Genomic DNA, 19,164 nt, shown 5'->3' on the forward strand with positions numbered 1-19,164 from the left:
GTAGTACTCAGGGGGAAAGAATGTTTTCAATCATCAAGCTATTACAATCTATTGCAACATAAGGGTTGTACCACAGTGTGGGATCAGCGATTAAGCTGTTCCACAAGGTCAGTCTGCTCCTGCAACACCACCTGCTGATAACTAAATGTTGCACTGCAGGTTTCTGGTGGAGGAAGTCTGGCATCCCCCCTCAAAACATATGGAAATGCTGGATGAAAGCATATAGATGGACTGTGAAGGGGGAGAGTCAGGGGAGGATTGACAGGCATGTTGGAAAAAGTAACAAGGAACAGATAAGGAAGATAAAAGAGAGGAGGCCTGTGAATGTACCAGAGAGAGAAGTTTGAGAGAGGATGTCTGAGATGAAAAGGGAAAATAGCAAGTAAGATTAGAAAAATTAGATATGCGTGGGTGAAAGGTGAGGGAGACAGACAAGAGATAGTCAGGAAAAAGGAAAATACAAGATAAAAGGATTTGTGCCTTTCTTATGATGATGCTGTTTGCTTACATATCAACTCTGCCTTGCAGTCTCAGCCTAGAATTTTAGCTGCTGTTCTTTGCATCTTTAAATGGGACATTCTTTGCCCCTTTTTAATTGTAAAAGATCCTCATACAGCCAGTCCTTTTTTTCTTCATGTCCTTTCCTTCAGAGGAAGCAACTTTAGGTCTGGTGGCAGTGGTTGTTTTCAGTTATTTCTATGTGCCCTGTCAGTGAATTCTCATTGCCCAGTTCTTAGATGCATTGCATTCTCATAGTCTGAGAGAGGCAAAAGTTGTTCTCCCACCCTGGTGTCCAAAAGTTAGTAAATAAAGTAGCATGCCTGAAACTAACCTTAAATCTATAAATTCAAATATTCCAATTGTACCTTTGGTGATGGTGGTTTTTTGTATGTGGTTTTTGGGTTTTGTTTTGCCATTTTCTCTTTATAAAAGCATTCCTGAACCCAGTGAGTGGCCTGAGAGCATCAAAGTCTGCAGCTTTGGTGAAGCTAGACAACTGTGGATCTAATCAGCCTATTTGATTGGATACCAGTGAAATATCCCACTCTTATACTATGTTAAGAACAAATACGTGTGTTTTTTAAAAATAAAACATACTACTCCATACGTTACCTAAGAGGGACTAATACTCCCCATCCTCACCCCAGCCATATTCTGTCATAGTGCTAGCTGTCTAGAAACACCATCCAGAAACATGAAAGTGAGCAGAAAAACCTATAGTGTTATTTTATTGGTTTTTCTGCTCACTTTCATGTTTCTAGATGGTGGCTTTCAGTTCCTGGTGCTTCCACACCCCAACATCCATGCAGGACTATCCAGTACCCACATTCATGATTGGGAGATCTTCACTGATCCTGACAATCTATTACAAGACTAAAATTATTTGTGAATTCCCAGTACTGTATAATTTGGACCAAAAACAAAACTACCCAATCATTTGTGGGAATGTTTTATGAAGATTTCAGAGCAGTAGTTAACATTTGTTCAGGGGAGAGCATAGTGCTTATTTTGAGGGCAGGACAGATTTGAGGCACATGTAGCAGGCATCTTGATGCTCTTCGCGTGCAATGAAAAAGTAGGGCTCATTGTGAACACAGTTAGCATCCTGAAAACTAAATCAGTGTGTATATATCATTATGTAAATGGAAATTCTATGTGTTGGTTATCTTGACTCTGATCTGTTGGTAGAACCTCTTGGCTCCTCCTTGGTGAAATTGCCTTCTTTTCTCCCACCTGGCTCAAAAGCTGAGGTTGAGAATGGGAGGAAAATCTCAACTACACCTCATATAATTGCACAGATTCTCTAGAGATCTGCAGCAAAATACCGACTAGTTCAAATCAGTGTATGGAATCATTTCCAACAGCACAAACCTCATTCTGTCGTTGACTCCTGTGGAAAGATTTTACTCTAACCAAAGTTGAACTTTCACAGTAGCTGCATTGTTTTCAGCATTCTGTAGACTGACCTCTGTCTTTCCACCTCCAGCAATTGGAATGTTTTTAAGCATTCAGTGACGACATAGCTTTTCTAGATCCATGGCAATGTGACTTTTTCGCTTCTGTTGTTTTCTTGGAGCTGAACATCAAACCTTGTCCAGTTTGGATACAATTGTAGAAACATTTTAATATGCTGCATCTGCAAATGTTAATTTCTTCTGACGCGCAATACAAAAAGAGTGGGGCAGGAGGGGGGAAGGAGGGTGAGATGAGAGAGAGGGGAGGGAGAGAGAGTTGGGTGGGAGAGGGAGGGGGCAGGAGAGAGTGGGGCAGGGGGAGGTGGGCAGGAGAGAGTGGGGCAGGAGGGGAAGGGGGTGAGATGAGAGAGTGGGGTGGGAGAGGGAGGGGGCAAGAGGGTAGGGGCAAGAGGGGGAGGGGAGGGGGCAGGAGAGAGTGGGGCAGGAGGGGGAAGGAGGGTGAGATGAGAGAGAGGGGAGGGAGAGAGAGTTGGGTGGGAGAGGGAGGGGGCAGGAGAGAGTGGGGCAGGGGGAGGTGGGCAGGAGAGAGTGGGGCAGGAGGGGAAGGGGGTGAGATGAGAGAGTGGGGTGGGAGAGGGAGGGGGCAGGAGAGAGTGGGGCAGGGGGGAGGTGGGCAGGAGAGAGTGGGGCAGGAGGGGAAGGGGGTGAGATGAGAGAGTGGGGTGGGAGAGGGAGGGGCAAGAGGGTAGGGGCAAGAGGGGGAGGGGAGGGGACAGGAGAGAGTGGGGCAGGAGGGTGAAGGAGGGTGAGATGAGAGAGAGGGGTGGGAGAGGGAAGAGGGCAAGAGAGTGGGGCAGGAGGGAGGGGGGAAGAGCCGGCCCCAAATAGCACACAGATGCTCTGTGAGGGCCGGCTAGTATCTTAATTATTGCCAGCTGGAAAAACAGAGGGGAGCAGGAGTTGAGATAGGTAACATCTACACTGCAGTAAACAAAGTTTTATTATCTGGGCTTAGAAATGGTATATATACCTCGGAAACACAAATTCTATTTTTAGAGAACAAGCTCAGAAAATAAACAACCCTGTAATTAAGATGTGGCAGTAGATAAGTATTTCAGTTATGCTTTATATTATTATTAAAGAGTCCAGTATTGCTTAATTACAGTGTAAAGCTGCCATTGAATGTAGTATGTTTATCTGGGAATAAGTACCCCACTGAACTCAATGGGATTTGCTTCTGAGTTAATGTGTATTAGACTGGCCACAAGTGTCATAATGTAGCTAGACAAAGTTAGGTGTTGATCATTTACTGGATTTCTTTCCTTCAACATTCTACTACTTTTGAGGGCAGAATGTGAAGCCTTAGAAAGCAGCAGATTGAGACTAGACATCAAAAGGAATTGAGTGTGTGTGTGCGAGAGAGAGCAAGAGAGAGAGAGAATTTTTATTCACCCTGTTTTAGGGTACTCTTCCAACCTCAAGGCCTGTGATGGGTGCTTGTTTTAGTAATTGAGTCAACTGTGTTAGCAATGTTATCACTAAAATTGCTACCTTTGAATATTAGATCTAAGATATTTCCTGCAGTGTGAATTGGCTGAGTAAGAATATTAACTCAAAATACTACTTCAATAAAAAGTATTTCACTCTGCATTCTAAATAATATATGTCATAAGAGGAATTTTTTTAAATTAAAGAAAACCACATTTTCTCCATTATTTTCAAGTTTAGACTGGGGGAAGAAAGCATTGAAAATGCCCTGCTTCCATTTTCAGATTTGTTTTAATATGCATCTTCAGATAGCTAGACCTAATGGCCATCCAGAGCCCAAGGTCATCCCATAGCTTTGGGGAAAACAAAATGTCTGTCCATACCCCCTAAAGGTTACCCTTCTAGGTGCTCATCAGACCACAAATATCAGCCCACACTTTCACATTGAGCTATCCTCCTCTGGCCATGCTTGACTCTCAACCTGGCTTCTCTCCAGATTGGATTAAGAGCTGAGCTCATCACTTTGACTTTCACTCCCTTCCCCTTCCTTTATTCAGATTAACCTCCGCACACTCTGACTTCCTCATTACAAGCTGCTCAGCTCTAGTTCAAGGGCTGGTTTCACAGGCAACAGAATGTTCATTCCTGATTACCCCTAAAGGCTGATAAATTTCAAATTTACCAATAAAAGGTTTCCCCTGGCTGTTACCTATTAGGATCTGAAGAAAGATTTTACACAGTCCAACTTTTTCAAAAACTAGAATCTGCGTGTGTGAATTGTAAAAAGCAAGAATACATACTCAGGATCTCTTAATTGTTAAGACATGACTAATCTGTGTTAAATAATCCTGAGTCTGTGCCCTTGCTTAAAAACTTGAACAGTGCCTTGGTAGACTGCAACAAGGCCTGTGTAATCCAGCACTCTTTGCAAGAACCAGAGCAACCAGCAAAGTGCAAAATGGCCCTTTTGAATTTGAACAGTGATCCACTGCTGGACCATAATCTACTTTCTTAAAAAAGGAAGCAAGTTTTAGTTTGTTTGGGGATGAGCAGTTGTTTTGTTTTCTAGGGTTTCATTGTACAAATACATGGGATTTTCATTGTACAATACAATACACTAAACAGGTATTTTTGCAGTCTTTGTTATCACTTCAATTTTAATGTTGAAAACTAGAAAGGCTACAAGCAAGTATTTCATCTTTGCACTGCAGCCAAGTTTATCTGATGTGCATATCAGCTATTAAATCAAAACAAGCTCTCTCTGGCAGTTTTTCAAAAAACCACATAGTGTGAAAGAGGCATCAAACTCTGAATATAAAATGAATGTTTGCAGCTTACAGTTGCAAACCACTTAGAATATGGCAATGGGAAGCGTTGTTTAGATTATCCTGATACATCTTCTTACAAGTGCTTGCTCCCTTTAGAATGATTTCAGTAATGTCTTTATTTAGAGCGTGTATGTGTGCTTAAATGCTAGCAGCATGCAGTATACAACCTTTCATTTTTTAGGAGCAGCATAGCATGCAGTTTAAATCATCTAGCTGTCAGGAAAGTTTTCCTGGTATTCACCTCAGTTTCCTCCGTTAGTTTTGCCCCAGTGCAGGCAAGATCCGGTGCCACAGAGCAAGTGACTGGCAACACTCTCCTTCTCCTTTCTTTATCTGTTGATCGTATTTCCAAAGTGTAATGCTGGTTCACCGTGCAAAGTAACTGTTAAGACTGAAGATTGCTAGGGATGTGAAGAGAAAAGGGAACTCATTACTTATTCCCTTCCAACTAATATATTTTTAACAACACAGCCCTTCTCCTCTTCTTTCTGCCCTATTCTGGTCCCATCCTCTTGTATTCCATGCTGTTGTTTCACCCACTGCCTCTCCCTGCCACGAATTCACTGTTCTTCTCTAAACCCAGGCATGCCTATCTCCCTGTCCCTCCAACGAATGAAAACTTCCATGGAGCTTTGCAAAGGCTGGAATTTACTTTCCATTCCAATTAACTTTTTCCTGTGGTCAAAACCATATTTCATTTCATATTCCTCAGCTCAGGAAGCACCTGTAACCTTACTAATCATTAAGTTGCTTGGTTTAGGTTTGCAGCCTGATTATTTGCTTGAATGTTAGAATCTACTTTTCGATTTTAATGTTTAATGAGCAAAATGAGAATGTAACATAGTGCTGTGACTAAATTCTCAATATATAGGAACATAGGAAGCTGCCATATACTGAGTCAGTCCATTGGTCTATCTAGCTCAGTATTGTGTTCACAGACTGGCAGCAACTTCTCCAAGGTTGCAGGCAGGACTCTCTCAGCCCTATCTTGGAGAAGCCAGGGAGGGAACTTTGAAACCTGCTCTTCCCAGAGCGGCTCCATCCCCTGAGGGGAATATCTTACAGTGCTCACACTTCTAGTCTCCCTTTCATATGCAACCAGGGCAGACCCTGCTTAGCTAAGGGGACAAGTCATGCTTGCTACCACAAGACCAGCTCTCCTCTCTACGTAAGTTTTGTGCACGTAAGTTTTGTGCACCTTACGTGAACATTTTTCAGATGGCCATAATTTCACTGCCATTGGTATTATTTCAGCCCACACCCACCCCATATTATTGATGGCCCCATGAAAAGCAGTCAGTCACTTTAGACTCCTCTGTGGGATTATCAACATAGACCATTAGGACAGAAAAAGATTAGGGTGACATAGTGCCTGAACTTTCAGCAAAAATTGAAAGTTGCCATTAGACATAATTTTCTGTGAGTGCAGAGTGGCATTGCTCTATCATTGGCATCTTTGGGGTGTAAACCCTTTTATACTGCATTGGGAGTTAGAGTGGAAAGTAAGGTCATTTTTAGACAGATTGTCTGGCACGATGAGGGAAATTACTCAAAGTAGTCCCAATGGCTTATATGATATGCCAAAAGGAGGGCTGCAGGTCCACAAAAAGCCTTTAGTGTCCCTGTGCTGAAGGTGTTTATGAGCAGTGGTCCAGGCATGAGGGAGAGAGGGGAGCAATTTTTGCATCACCCCCTTCCTCCAGAAGCCCTTTCCATTGGTATACATCTGTTCCTGAGGGCTATGAACACAAGAACAGCTCTGCTGGATCAGACCCTAGGCCTATCCAGTCCAGCATCCTGTTTCACACAGTGGCCCACCAGATGCCTCTGAGAAGCCCACAGGCAAGAAGTGAAGGCATGCCCTATCTCTTGCTGTTGCTCCCCTGCAACTGGTATTTAGAGATATCTTGCCTCTGAAGCTGGAGGTCGCCTATAGCCACCCAGACTAGTAGCCATTGATAGACTATTTGTTTATTTATTTATTTAACTAACATATTTTTATACTGTTCAAAACTTGCATCTCTGGGCGGTTTACAACAAAATAAAAACAGAAAGTAAAACATTAGTTAAAACAAAAATGAAAAGTTTAGAACATTACAATAATTTAAAAATTTTAAAGCAATATTTTAAAACAGCATTAAAACCATTAAAACAATATTAATTAAAAGCCCGGGTGAACAGATGCATCTTTAAAGACTTTTTAAAAGCTGCCAGAGAAGGAGAGGCTCTTATTTCACTAGGGAGCGGATTCCAAAGCCTTGGGGCAGCAGCGGAGAAGACCCGTCCCTGAGTGGCCACTAGACAAGCTGGTGGCAAATGCAGACAGAACTCTCCAGATGATCTCATCTGGGCGGTGGGGTTCATGATGAAGAAGATGTTCTCTTAAATACCCAGGGCCCAAGCTGTTTAGGGCTTTATAGGTTATAACCAACACCTTGTATTTTGCCCGGAAACATATCGGCAGCCATTGTAGCTCCTTCAATATAGGAGTTGTATGGTCTCTCCTAGATGACCCAGAGACCAACCTTGCTGCCACATTCTGGACCAACTGTTGTTTCCGGACTACATACAAGGGCAGCCCTACATAGAGTGCATTGCAGTAATCCAGTTTGGAGGTTACCAGTAGATGTACCACTGTTTTGAGACCGTTCATCTCAAGAAACAGACGCAGCTGGCATATCAGCCAAAGCTGATAGAAGGCACTTCTGGCCACCGCCTCAGCCTGGGAGACCACGGAGAGGCTCGGATCCAGAACCACCCCTAGACTGCGTACCTGTTCCTTCTGGGGAAGTGTGACCCCATCCAGAACAGGCAGATCAAAATTGTCTCTCAAGTTCCGACCCTGCACAATGAGTACCTCAGTCTTATCTGGATTCAGTCTCAGTTTGTTATCCCTGATCCAGCCCATCACTGACTCCAGGCAGGCATTTAGGGATGTTATGTCTTATCCTGATGATGCTGACATGGATAAATAGATTTGGGTGTCATCAGCATACTGATAGCACCCTGCACCAAATCCCCTGATGATCTCTCCCAGCAGTTTCATGTAGCTGTTAAACAATATGGAGCCCTGAGGCACACCATACAAAAGTTCAGATTTTGAAGAACAGCAGTCTCCAAGAGACACCATCTGGAACCTGCCCCAAGAGGTAGGAGCGGAACCACTGCAAAGCAAAGCCGTGCCTCCAACTCCCAACCCCCTCAGACACTCCAGAAGGATACTATGATCGATAGTATTGAAAGCCACCGAGAGGTCCAAAAGGACCAACAGAGTCACACTTCCTCTGTCCATTCCCAATTGGAGATCATCCATCAGGCCGACGAAAGCAGTTTCCACCCCGAGCAGTCTCCAGCCCGAAAGCCAGTTTGAAATGGGACAAGATGATCAGTTTCCTCCAAGACTGTCTGGAGGTGGGAGGCCACCACCCTCTCAATTACTTATGCCTAGCGACAGAAGGCTGGAGACAGGCCTGTAGTTGCCTGTCTCCATGAATGACACAGTCCATGAACTGCTGTATTCCAGTATATCCAGTGGAAAGGGCTTTTGGAAGGAGTGGGGGTGACAAAAAAAATCACTCCCCTCTCTCCATGCCCAGACCACTGCACAAAGAAACCTTCAGCACAGAAACACTGAAGGCTTCTGGTGGACCTGTAGCCCTCCTTAAGTTGCCAGAGGACAACACATCACATAAGTCATTAACATTAAAATGACAACTAGGCAATGCTTAACTTGTTCTTTTAATTTCAATGGGACTACTTTGAGTAACTTTCCTCATGTCTGCCAGTGCCAATAAATACAATGACGGTATATGGCTCTAGTGTTTTGTTTCCTTCCTCTCTCTTTGAAAAATACATTTCCTCACTCCCAACAGTGTTTCCTCTGTTATAGAGTACACACCAGTGTCCACAAGTCTAAAGGAGCCAGTCTTGTGACACAGCTGTGGGACTTAGCTTGATTTATTTCTGAAATTTATGAACTGTTTTTCTGCTACAAAGCACTGTAAGATAGCATAAAAGCTGTCAACGAACTGTACTCACTGTACCCAGATAAACGTTAATTAAAACAATGCAATCTAGAAACGTCATTTGCAACTAAAAAACATCTGACAGATACTTATTTCCTAAAGAGAAATAAGAGCCAGCATGGTGTCGTGGTTAGAGTGCTGGACTAGGACTGGGGGGACCCGAGTTCAAATCCCAATTCTTGCTGGGTGACTCTGGGCCAGTCACTTCTCTCTCAGCCTAACCTATTTCACAGGGTTGTTGTGAGCAGAAACTGAAGTATGCAGTACAATGCTCTGGGCTTCGTGGAGGAAGAGGGGAGGAGGAGGAGGAGAAGGAGAAGGAGAGCAAAAGTTGAAAAATCAACAACAAACAGCAAGTGCTGCCTTTGTAAAGAAGCAGATGAAACAGTGGACCACCTAGTCAGCTGTTGTAAAAAGATCGCACAGACTGACTACAAACAAAGGCATGACAAGGTAGCAGGGATGATACACTGGAACAGCTGCAAAAAATACAAGCAATGACACAAAGCAGGCCTACAAGAAAGAACAAGTTAAGAACCGAGCAGAAAAATGGAAAAACAAGCCACTGCATGGTCAATATTTGCACAATATAAGTGGAAAATCAGACATCACCAAGACCCGGCAATGGCTTTAGTAATGGCAACTTGAAGAAAGAAACAGAGGGTTTAATACTGGCTGCACAAGAACAGGCACTAAGAACAAATGCAATAAGAGCAAAAGTCGAAAAATCCACAACAAACAGCAAGTGCTGCCTTTGTAAAGAAGCAGATGAAACAGTGGACCACCTGATCAGCTGTTGTAAAAAGATCGCACAGACTGACTACAAACAAAGGCATGACAAGGTAGCAGGGATGGTACACTGGAACATCTGCAAAAAATACAAGCTACCTGTAGCCAAAAATTGGTGGGAGCATAAAATTGAAAAAGTTGTAGAAAACGAAGATTCAAAATACTTCCGACTACAAACAAACATCTGCCACACAATACACCAGATATAACTGTAGTCGAGAAGAAAGAAAAACAAGTTAAAATAATCAACATAGCAATACCAGAGGATAGCAGAATAGAAGAAAAAGAAATAGAAAAAATAACCAAATACAAAGATCTACAAATTGAAATTGAAAGGCTGTGGCAGAAGAAGACCAAAATCATCCCAGTGGTAATTGGCGCCCTAGGTGCAGTTCCAAAAGACCTTGAAGAGCACCTCAACACCATAGGGGCCACAGAAATCACCACCAGCCAATTACAAAAAGCAACTTTACTGGGAACAGCCTATATTCTGCGACAATATCTATAACAACAGCAACAACATTGACAATAAAATTCAGCCATCCCAGCTCCTTGGGAAGGACTCGATGTCTGGATAAAACAAACCAGTCAATAACACCTGTCTGACTGTGTAAACAACAACAACAACAATAATAATAATAACTAATAATTAATAAAGGGGAAAGCAATGAAGTTTGTTTGGACAAGGGATTCCACAACTGTGACACAATAATGGAGAATGCCCTTCTCTAGACCCCCATTTCATAAAGCTAAAGTGTGCCTTTGAGTCCATTTTGACTTCTGGCGACCACAGAGCCCTGTGGTTGTCTTTGCCAGAGTACAGGAGGGGTTTACCATTGGCTCCTCCAGCACAGTATGAGATGATGCCTTTCAGCATCTTCCTATATCACTGCTGCCCGATATAGGTGTTTCCCATAGTCTGGGAAACATACCAGCAGGGATTTGAACCACATGGAATCCACTCTAGATGCGAACTGGTACTCACTTCTCTGATACTCAATAGAAAGAGTACAGTTGCTATGTCAAGTATCTGCTGTAGCTTCCAATCCCACCAAAGTAAGCATTTTTTAAAAGTTCCACACTAAGTTCAAATCAATGTGTCTGAAGTGCTTGAGTTTTTCATGACTGATTTTATGGAAAATAAAATCTTGATTGAGGAAAGCGTAAGAATTTATTTTTATGTTTGCTTTGGTTCATTTGCTTCTGCTTACTTTTTGGCCAATTGCCTTTTATTTTCTTTCTCAGAATCCACGTCTATTTTTCTTTCCATGTTGAGGAACAGACACAAAATAAAACTAGTGTCTTAGTCCTCGTATACATATGAGTAATTTATTGAGCTTTGCATACCTTAAGTGCAGAATGGCTCAAAATTTTAGAATACAAGTGTTTTCCTGCTTTCATATGCATTTAATCATTGTGACCTAGCAAAATATGGGTCACATCCATCAGTCTAGACAGATTTTTAAAATGTAAAAAATTGTCTTTTAAACACGTGTTACTTATACGTCTGTCATACTTGAGAGGCAATGATAGCTAAAAACATCTGTGCTGCAGCTGCCAAATACAGTTGCAGGGGAGGAAACGATCTGAATTCTGAGGAAGTAACATGTTGCCGATAGGTGATTCTGCCTGTGCTTATGTACATAAAGCCAAACTGAGACTGTTTTCTAACTTTACTGGATTTGTGTGTTCTGTCGTTGCAGGCATTGCAGTATCTCACCAAAGCACACAAATGTGAAATCCAATCAAAGGACTGGGACAAAAATATTTTCTCTTTCAAGGAGGTGACAAAAAGTGCCATAGAACTTGCGCATGGTATGTTCTGTGTGATTTTTTTTAAACTATGGATATAATCATCAGTTCTCACTATTCACCAATATAATCTACAAACAGTGGGGGTAACTTTATTTGAAGTACAGTTCTTGTCTTGTGAATTCTTGGAGAGAGACTGTCAGTGAAGAATAGTGGGAAGGCAGAAATTTAAAATGTCATAGGACCTATAATTGTTGAGAGTGATTAAAAGCATGCATATAGAGGTACTAGAGAACAGAGGGCTGGTTCTCATGACCCCCATGACAGCAGAGAATTGGGAGATTGGTGAGCCGTGCACACTCCTGATATCTGACCTGGACATTTTCAGCACCATGCCAATCTGACACTTAACTGGGATTGGTAATCTGAGATTTGATCAAGGATTGCTGATTCCAGTTAAATGTTGGATTGGCATAGTGCCAACCCGACATTGCCAAAAATTCCCAGATTCTTTTGATTGGAGATCAAGAGTGTGCACAGTTTTGTGAATCTCCTAACTTCCCACCTTCATGCGAATTGTGAGAAGCGGCCCAGGGAATAAGACCTTGTTCCTGGAAACAGAAGTTATATTGCGTCAGAACTGACTAATAGTGGTGTTACTTACACCAAATGCTGCACCAGCCCAAGCCACCACATTAAATGACTTTCCTTGTAGATAGGTATGCCATGCTCCCTGGCTTCTGCTGAGCTTCATGGCCCTTTCTTGTAAACATGCCCATGGGATTTGCTGAGCAATTTACAGTGTATGTTTTTCTTGATGGCAAGTGGTAGATTATGTGGTGATGTCTCACCCAGATGGCCTATTTATGCTGATAAAACAAGCTTCCTCTTGGAGTATTATTAATGTTACAGCAATCTAAACCTATCGAAAGTGATCTGTCCATGGCAGATCATAGGAGAACTTATTCCGATCCCAAAGATCTCCATCATCCTGCCCAGGACAAAACATCAAAACAAGAGTGTGACTGGCAAAATGAGTCAGGCCAGATACTAAGACAGACCAACAGTTGTCAGGAGGCAGTGGAAGTCCCCCAGAATAAAAAGTCTGGGGAAGTCCCAACACCATCTCCACTCACTGAGGCAATTATTTGCTAAAAGGATGGGTAACTGGCTCATTTTTTCTTAGAAAGAGTTGTATCCTTGTTAATTAAGTTAGGTGAGGATTGAAAACTGTGTGGGCTCAGTCCAAGGCTTTCAAGGCTGTAAGGTACAAAGGGTCAAAGGAGATATATGGGAAATGACAAACTGATACTGAAAACTGCTGTAGCACATCTAGTTGCTTTCCCTCCCTCCCCCTGTATATTGAGTAGAACCTAGAGTTTGTTTCATAACATAATGGTCCAATTGTCCTTGCTCCCACCATTGGAGGCAAATGATATGGTGGAACTGAAGAATGTCATTCTTCACAACAGAAGGTAATTTGTACTAGATGTTAGCAAAGGGAAGGAAGGAGCTCATGTGTAAGACATGGCTATTTCTGGATGGCAGTCATGCCTTTATTGTAGCATCTAGTTTGGTCTCGGAAATGTAGAGCCTAAAGTGCTGCATGTCAGTGACTTAGGCTGTAATCTTTGGTCTAATCACAGTTTGAAAATTATTATTTTTTAATGCTGCATTACCATTGGCATTTAAATGGGAGTAAGCTCCGTGGAGGTTACTTGTAAGTAACCGTGCATATATTGTTTTGTCTGGAAGGAAAATTACATTGCATAATGTCGGGAATTCTTTTTTGCAATTAAATATACCTGAACTTACTATTGCCAAGTCTTTAAATATTTTAATGACTGTTGCTTGTAAGGGATTTTAAGATAGGTTTGCTCTCCTGAACAGTACCAACTGAAAGCTCAATAGTCATTTACAGCCATCTTGCTATTGTTGTAATAACCTCCAAAATTATTTCCCACCCCGCCCCCCACACTTTTAACTTGCAGTGTCAATGAGATGCAGCAAAACCAAGTCTAATTACCAGGAAGCATTACAAATACTCTCTTCAGCTCGACTCACTTTGCGTGGCTTGGCAACCAAAGCAAAGGTAAGAAGAAGAAAAGCTCATTAAAGAAAGAAATCTCTACCAGAGATGCCATCTGGGGTTAAAACAGAAGTTCATTTGCCATTGCTAATGTTGTCATTAGGGATGTGCACAAATTGATTTTTTCTATTTGATTTGTGCCCAAATCTAATCACCCCTGATTTGTTTAGTGTCCGAATCGGTCCTCTTGAATCACCCCACATTCTGTTTGGATTGGATTGGATTCAATCAGATCTGGATTGATTTGGTACACTTATAAAGTTCCTAGGGGCACCAAATTTGGGTGGTGGGTATGTCCCCATGGGTGCCACCCACCACTTGAATGTCAAGGCAGTGAAGCACTTTATTGAGTTTTAATGATTTTGTTTTAGTTTTTACTGATTTTATATATTTCTGCCATAGGAAATAATGGGGATTCAAAGTCGCCCTATCCTAACCCTAACATGAATCCCCAGCTTTCTTTAAAAAAAAAAAAAAAGCTAAGCTCTAGCCCTTGTAGAAGTGATGTTATGGAGCAAAATGTAGGGTCACTATTTTTCAAGTGTTTGGATTCTTTGGTGTATAATAATTTTTCCTCATAATGAATCCCTATGAGGTTTTAATGCACACATTCGTTTCTTGCTGATCATTTTGACTGTCATTGGACAATGCCGACTGTCAACTGCCATGTGCCAACTACATCCCACACACACACCTGCAAGGCTGTAGGGTACTCATATTATTTTTAGGAATATTGAAGTGTTTAGATTCTTTGGTGTCAATAATTTTTCCTCATAATGAATCCCTATGAGGATTTATTGTGCACCTTCATTTCTTTTGTTTATTTTGACTGTCATTGGACAGTGCCAACTGTCAACTGCCATGTGTCCCACCCCCCACCCCACCCCACACACACTGGGGCACTCAGTTTATTTTTTAGGAATTTTTGAATTGTTTAGATCAGGGATTCTCAACGTTGGGTCCCCAGATGTTATCGGACTTCAACTCCCATAATCCCCAACCAAAAGCCACTGTGGCTGGGGATTATGGGAGTTGAAGTCCATTAACATCTGGGGACCCAACGTTGAGAATCCCTGGTTTAGATTCTTTGGTGTCTTCATTACACACCTTCATTTCTTTTGTTCATTTTGACCCCACTGCTTTGCAGGTGGGAGTGAGGAATTAGTGGCATTCCATGTTTCAACTACCCCCCAACCTGCAAGCCACTGTGTACTCAGTTTTTATTTTAGGAATTTTTGAGGTGTTTAGACTCTTTGGTGTTTAATGAATCCTCATAGGGGTTCATTATAAGGAAAGGTTATTAGGCACCAATGAGTCTAAACACCTGAAAACTTTCCTAGAACATAATCTGAGTAGTACCCCACTGCCTTGCGGGTGGGAGCAGGGTGTAGTTGGCACTTGACAGTTGGCACTGTCCAAAGCCAGTCAAAATGAACAGAAGAAATGAAGATGTGTAATGAGTCCTCATAGGGATGCATTGAGGAAACGTTATTATAAACCAAAGTATCCAAACACTTGAAAAAATAATGTCCGCACATTTTGCTCCATAACTCAATTTCTACAAGGGCTAGTGCTTAGCTTTCTTTTTTTCTTTTTTTAATGAAAGCTGGGAATCTGGGGGAAATGATAGAAGGAATCCAAATCTCGAATCAAATCGATTCAGGCGCAATTTGATTTGGACCCAGTTCTAGCCAATGGACCACAGGGGTGTTTTGTTCTGTCTCCAAATCACTCGAATCACCTAGATTCGGGTACAAATCGATTTGTACCCAAATCATTTTGCACATCCTTAGTTGTCATGAACAGCTTTCTGTGTCGTGCTTTATCTCAGTTGTGCTGGCAAGCAGGTAGAGTACACGCTTCTTTGATCAAGATTCAATTTGTAATAGGAAAATAAAACCACAGGATTTTAGAGGATTTTAGGTGGGACCTTGGAAGTTTTCTCTTCTTGGAAGTTGTCTAGCCCTGCTCAGTGCAGAAAACAGCTACAGCATCCCTGACAGATGGCTCTCCAGCAAAGGAGAGCCCACCACTGCACAAGGCAGACAGTGCTACTGTCAAACAAACAACCTAGGTTGATGGTTTGCCTGGGAGGGCTTGCCTTGATTCAGTGCTTATCAAAATACTTCAGCACTCTGAGCTATTAATTCCCTAGGAAATAAACCTCTGGCATTTTCTGCCAATGCTATAGTGCATTGGCAGAAAATAATGCAGAAGCTGAGGGCTTGTCTTCCCATCTATGAATTCATGGTTAGTTATTCCATACATCTGTCCCATTTCTTTTTGACAAACAAATGTTGCAGTAGGCATTGGTAACTTAAGAGATCTGCAAAGGAGCTTTATATAAACTTGTAAATAAATAAGTTAATACAAGCCTGCACAGGATTTTTCCTAGCATAAGGGATGAGGGAGAGTTAGTTTTGAGACGGATGTACACAACAGAACAGTGCATAGATCATTCAGCTGGTAAAAGATGCAAGTGCCCAAAACAAATTAGATCAATGACTTTATGGAAATCGTTGCAATGGAGGCTTCTTCAAATCTATGTTTGGGATTATCTTGTTGTTTAATGTGTCTGCTACAAATTATTTTTTATATTTTTATATTTTCTTGTGCAGCAACTTTTTGCAGATGTGGTAAGTGGTGACATTTCCAGTGACCTAGCTGAAGAAGTGACATCTATGGAGAACTTGATAGTGGAATTGCAAGAACTTAGCAACCAACTAAGGCATCGGACCTGAGAAAAAGATGATCCAGTTTCCTGGAAGGACAGAAAAGCAACACTGGCATTCTCCCTTCACTGAAGTTTGTGCTAATGAGCTTATCAAACGCCGCAAACCACTTTCTAATAAATATTTTCCCATGTTTTTAAATTGTGGACAGCATTGCTAAGATTGTAAAGTGTCCTTAAGGTCATTCTCAAGTTGGGTGTTTGCATGATTTATGTTGGCCTGGGTTTTACAGAACAAAACAGACTGGTTTTTATTTAGAAGGCCCTTTATTTAGGTTTAGTTCTACTTGAGTGCACCACATAATTGGCTCCTGTTCATAGCTGTGCACTTTGCAGATAGGAGAGATTAGAGAGTGCTGTTGATGTCGGAAGAGGAAAAAGAAGGGGGCACTTAGTTGCTCTTGTTCTGACTGAGGAGAGGGAGGGTAAGAGAGGTGGAGGAAATTGCACAAATATTTAAATAGCTTTCTGTGAAGTTGTAAACAGATATTGTAGTAGGTCCTGTTGCTGTGTACTCTTCAGCTTGCGTTTTTCAAAACAAGGTATTCACTCGCAATGTGCAACACAGCCCTATAAAACTACAGTGACCCAACCATTAGCTTGCATTGCTGTAGCATCCTAACCCTCAGAAAGCATCCACTCCTTGCTTTCTGGAAAGTTGCTGGCTTTACTTGCCTTTCTGATTCTTCAGCAGCCTTGTAGGTCTAAGCATAGAAGGGGCCACCTGTGATCTCATTCCCACAAGCTTTCTTGCAAGCACTGGTGCAGTGACACCAATGGCAGCTGCTGCACCTGAGCTGGAAGTGGGTCTCTGCTTTGCCCTACAATAGCCGACCAGCTATTATACTGTATTCTAACAAGACCCAGCCTTGCTAGACCAGATCAAACCAAAGGACTTGTTCAGTCCAGCAGTCTGTCTCTAGCAGTGGCTAGGCAGATGACCCTGAGAAGCTTACTAGCAAGACATGGTGGAAGGTGACCAATCCCGCCCCTTGCTTGTCTCCATCGTTTGATAGTCAAATATACTGCCTCGTGAATACAGACACTTAATTTTTCACTCTCATGGCTAATAACCACCCAGAGACGCAGGTTTTAGGTGTTATAAAAATATATTAAAGAAATAAAAATAATGCCCCATTGGTTTCTCATTTCTGGATTTATGTAAATTATATTTGAAACTAGATATCCTCACCATCACTGTGTGATGGTGAGGATATCTAGAACTTATTCAACTTATCTAGAATAAGTTCTAGATTATCTAGAATCTAGAACTTATTCAACTTATCCAGTTGAATAAGTTCATTTTGCATTGTATGAAGAAATACATCCTTTTGTTTTTTCTGGACGTGCTGTTTGGAAGACCTTAATTTTATCATACTGTCTTCACCTGAAGTTGCTTACCTCTATCATGTTCCCTTGTTTCTCCTCTCACCCCATTCTTTTGAATACTTCACCCAAACTTTCTTTGAAGGGAAGACATTTCAATCACTTTATTTAGTTGCCTTTCTGTATATCTTCTTCAGCTCATCTATACCCTGCTTTAGATGATATTACCAGAAAGACATACAGTATATTCTTGCTGTCTTGTTTTCAAACCCTTTCCTGACAATTCCTTGTCTTGAATTTGCTTTTTCACTCCCATGACATGCTGAGTTATCATTTCACAGTGATTTCTACTGTGACCCCAGAATCTCTTTCGTAGAATAAGAGGCTATGGTGCATTTTAAGTGATGCTGCAATATTTACTGTTTTGAAGTGGAGTGTGGGAAAGCCAAGAGAGATATACTAAGAATGTATTTTCACATTCTAAGACTGTTTTCAGACACACTGTGCTGAAATCAATGCTTTTTAGCATCTATAGTGCTTCCCACAATGTATGAGCATGTATGTACTCTTACAAATAATGGTGACATCATAAATTAGCTCCATAGAGCTACAGAATCAGTAAACATGCTAAAGAAATTACCCATTCAGACATATGCTTCTATATGTGATGACAACAATGTTACCTTCTATGTGGTAGGTGTATGTATAATGCCACCCAGAGGGCCACTTCACGCATTACATTGAGTATCCTTTGCAGGTATATGTGGACATATGAAGCTGACTCGTACGGAGCAGCTGCTGAAGTATCCTGAGGCTCTTCAAGGTTATAGGTAGAGATCTTTCCTAATTTTGCTGCCTGAAATTCTTGGAAGATGCTAGGGACTAAATCACGCAAAACAATGTTCCATGAGCCATGGCCCTTACACTGACATTTATTAAGTGCATGCACATACAAAAGACATGTATGCTCACAAAAAATGTGTGAAGTTGTCCTCAATGAATCTGCATCTGGAATTAGGAAGTAGTTTTTTCTTGCATGTAGTATGTTGCTAGTTTTACTTCATTTAGCCCTCTGAGTGTACTGTGCTGTTCCTTTTGTCCTGGAATAATTAGGAATAGAGCATCTCATTGTTTCCTATTCTGCTTGTAGTACAAATGTTACAGTCAAACTGGGATAATTATTCTGCTGCATTTGGCTATAGAGGGTCTAGCCACAGTGCGGGAACAGATGACCTTTCCAGAGCAATGATTCTATAATAAGGCTTGTGTTGCAAGCGTCCTGGAATGGTGTTTTCTTCAGGAATGATTATTAACGTTCATGGGTGGTGAAGTCACCCCAAGTAAATCCTCCATATCACTCTGTGTAATTCCTTCCTATCCTACTTATTGCAATAAGTTGCAAAGTTCACCCAAGAAAATAACACCACTCTTGGTTCTTTTTGAAAGGGGACTCAAAAGACACTACATTCCTAAAACATGTCAAACAATAAATTGTAGGCTGCAAGACAGAGTTGATACGTATGGTGATTTTGTACTTAAAAGGTTGTGCTTCAAAGGTTGAGAAAGGGCAGGAGGGGGCTAAATAGTGTGCATTGGTTTCCCTGGCTCCAGCAACCAGTTCACAGTTGTATGTCTCAAGAGGCCCCTGCGTTGCTGATAGGAATGCAGCCTTATAAGTACAACAGCACTTATATGAACTACAACACAGAATCACCTCTGC

The 19,164-nt window shown here is 41.7% G+C and overlaps 1 protein-coding gene across 3 annotated transcripts in view; it reads left to right on the plus strand.

Annotated features, from left to right (window-relative positions):
* TTC27 (tetratricopeptide repeat domain 27) overlaps positions 1-17,252 on the plus strand; it is a 172,485-nt gene extending 155,233 nt beyond the window's left edge. For all 3 annotated transcript variants that reach the window (XM_053303790.1, XM_053303794.1, XM_053303802.1), the window contains 3 exons: positions 11,250-11,361; positions 13,290-13,390; positions 16,006-17,252. In XM_053303790.1, coding sequence (XP_053159765.1) covers positions 11,250-11,361; positions 13,290-13,390; positions 16,006-16,128 — 336 coding nt within the window. In that variant the 3' untranslated portion in view covers positions 16,129-17,252. The remainder of the gene's footprint in view (positions 1-11,249; positions 11,362-13,289; positions 13,391-16,005) is intronic.
* The last annotated feature ends 1,912 nt before the right edge of the window (positions 17,253-19,164 follow it).

Source organism: Hemicordylus capensis, chromosome 1 (genome assembly GCF_027244095.1).
Source record: "Hemicordylus capensis ecotype Gifberg chromosome 1, rHemCap1.1.pri, whole genome shotgun sequence".
Taxonomy (NCBI): Eukaryota; Metazoa; Chordata; class Lepidosauria; order Squamata; family Cordylidae; genus Hemicordylus; species Hemicordylus capensis.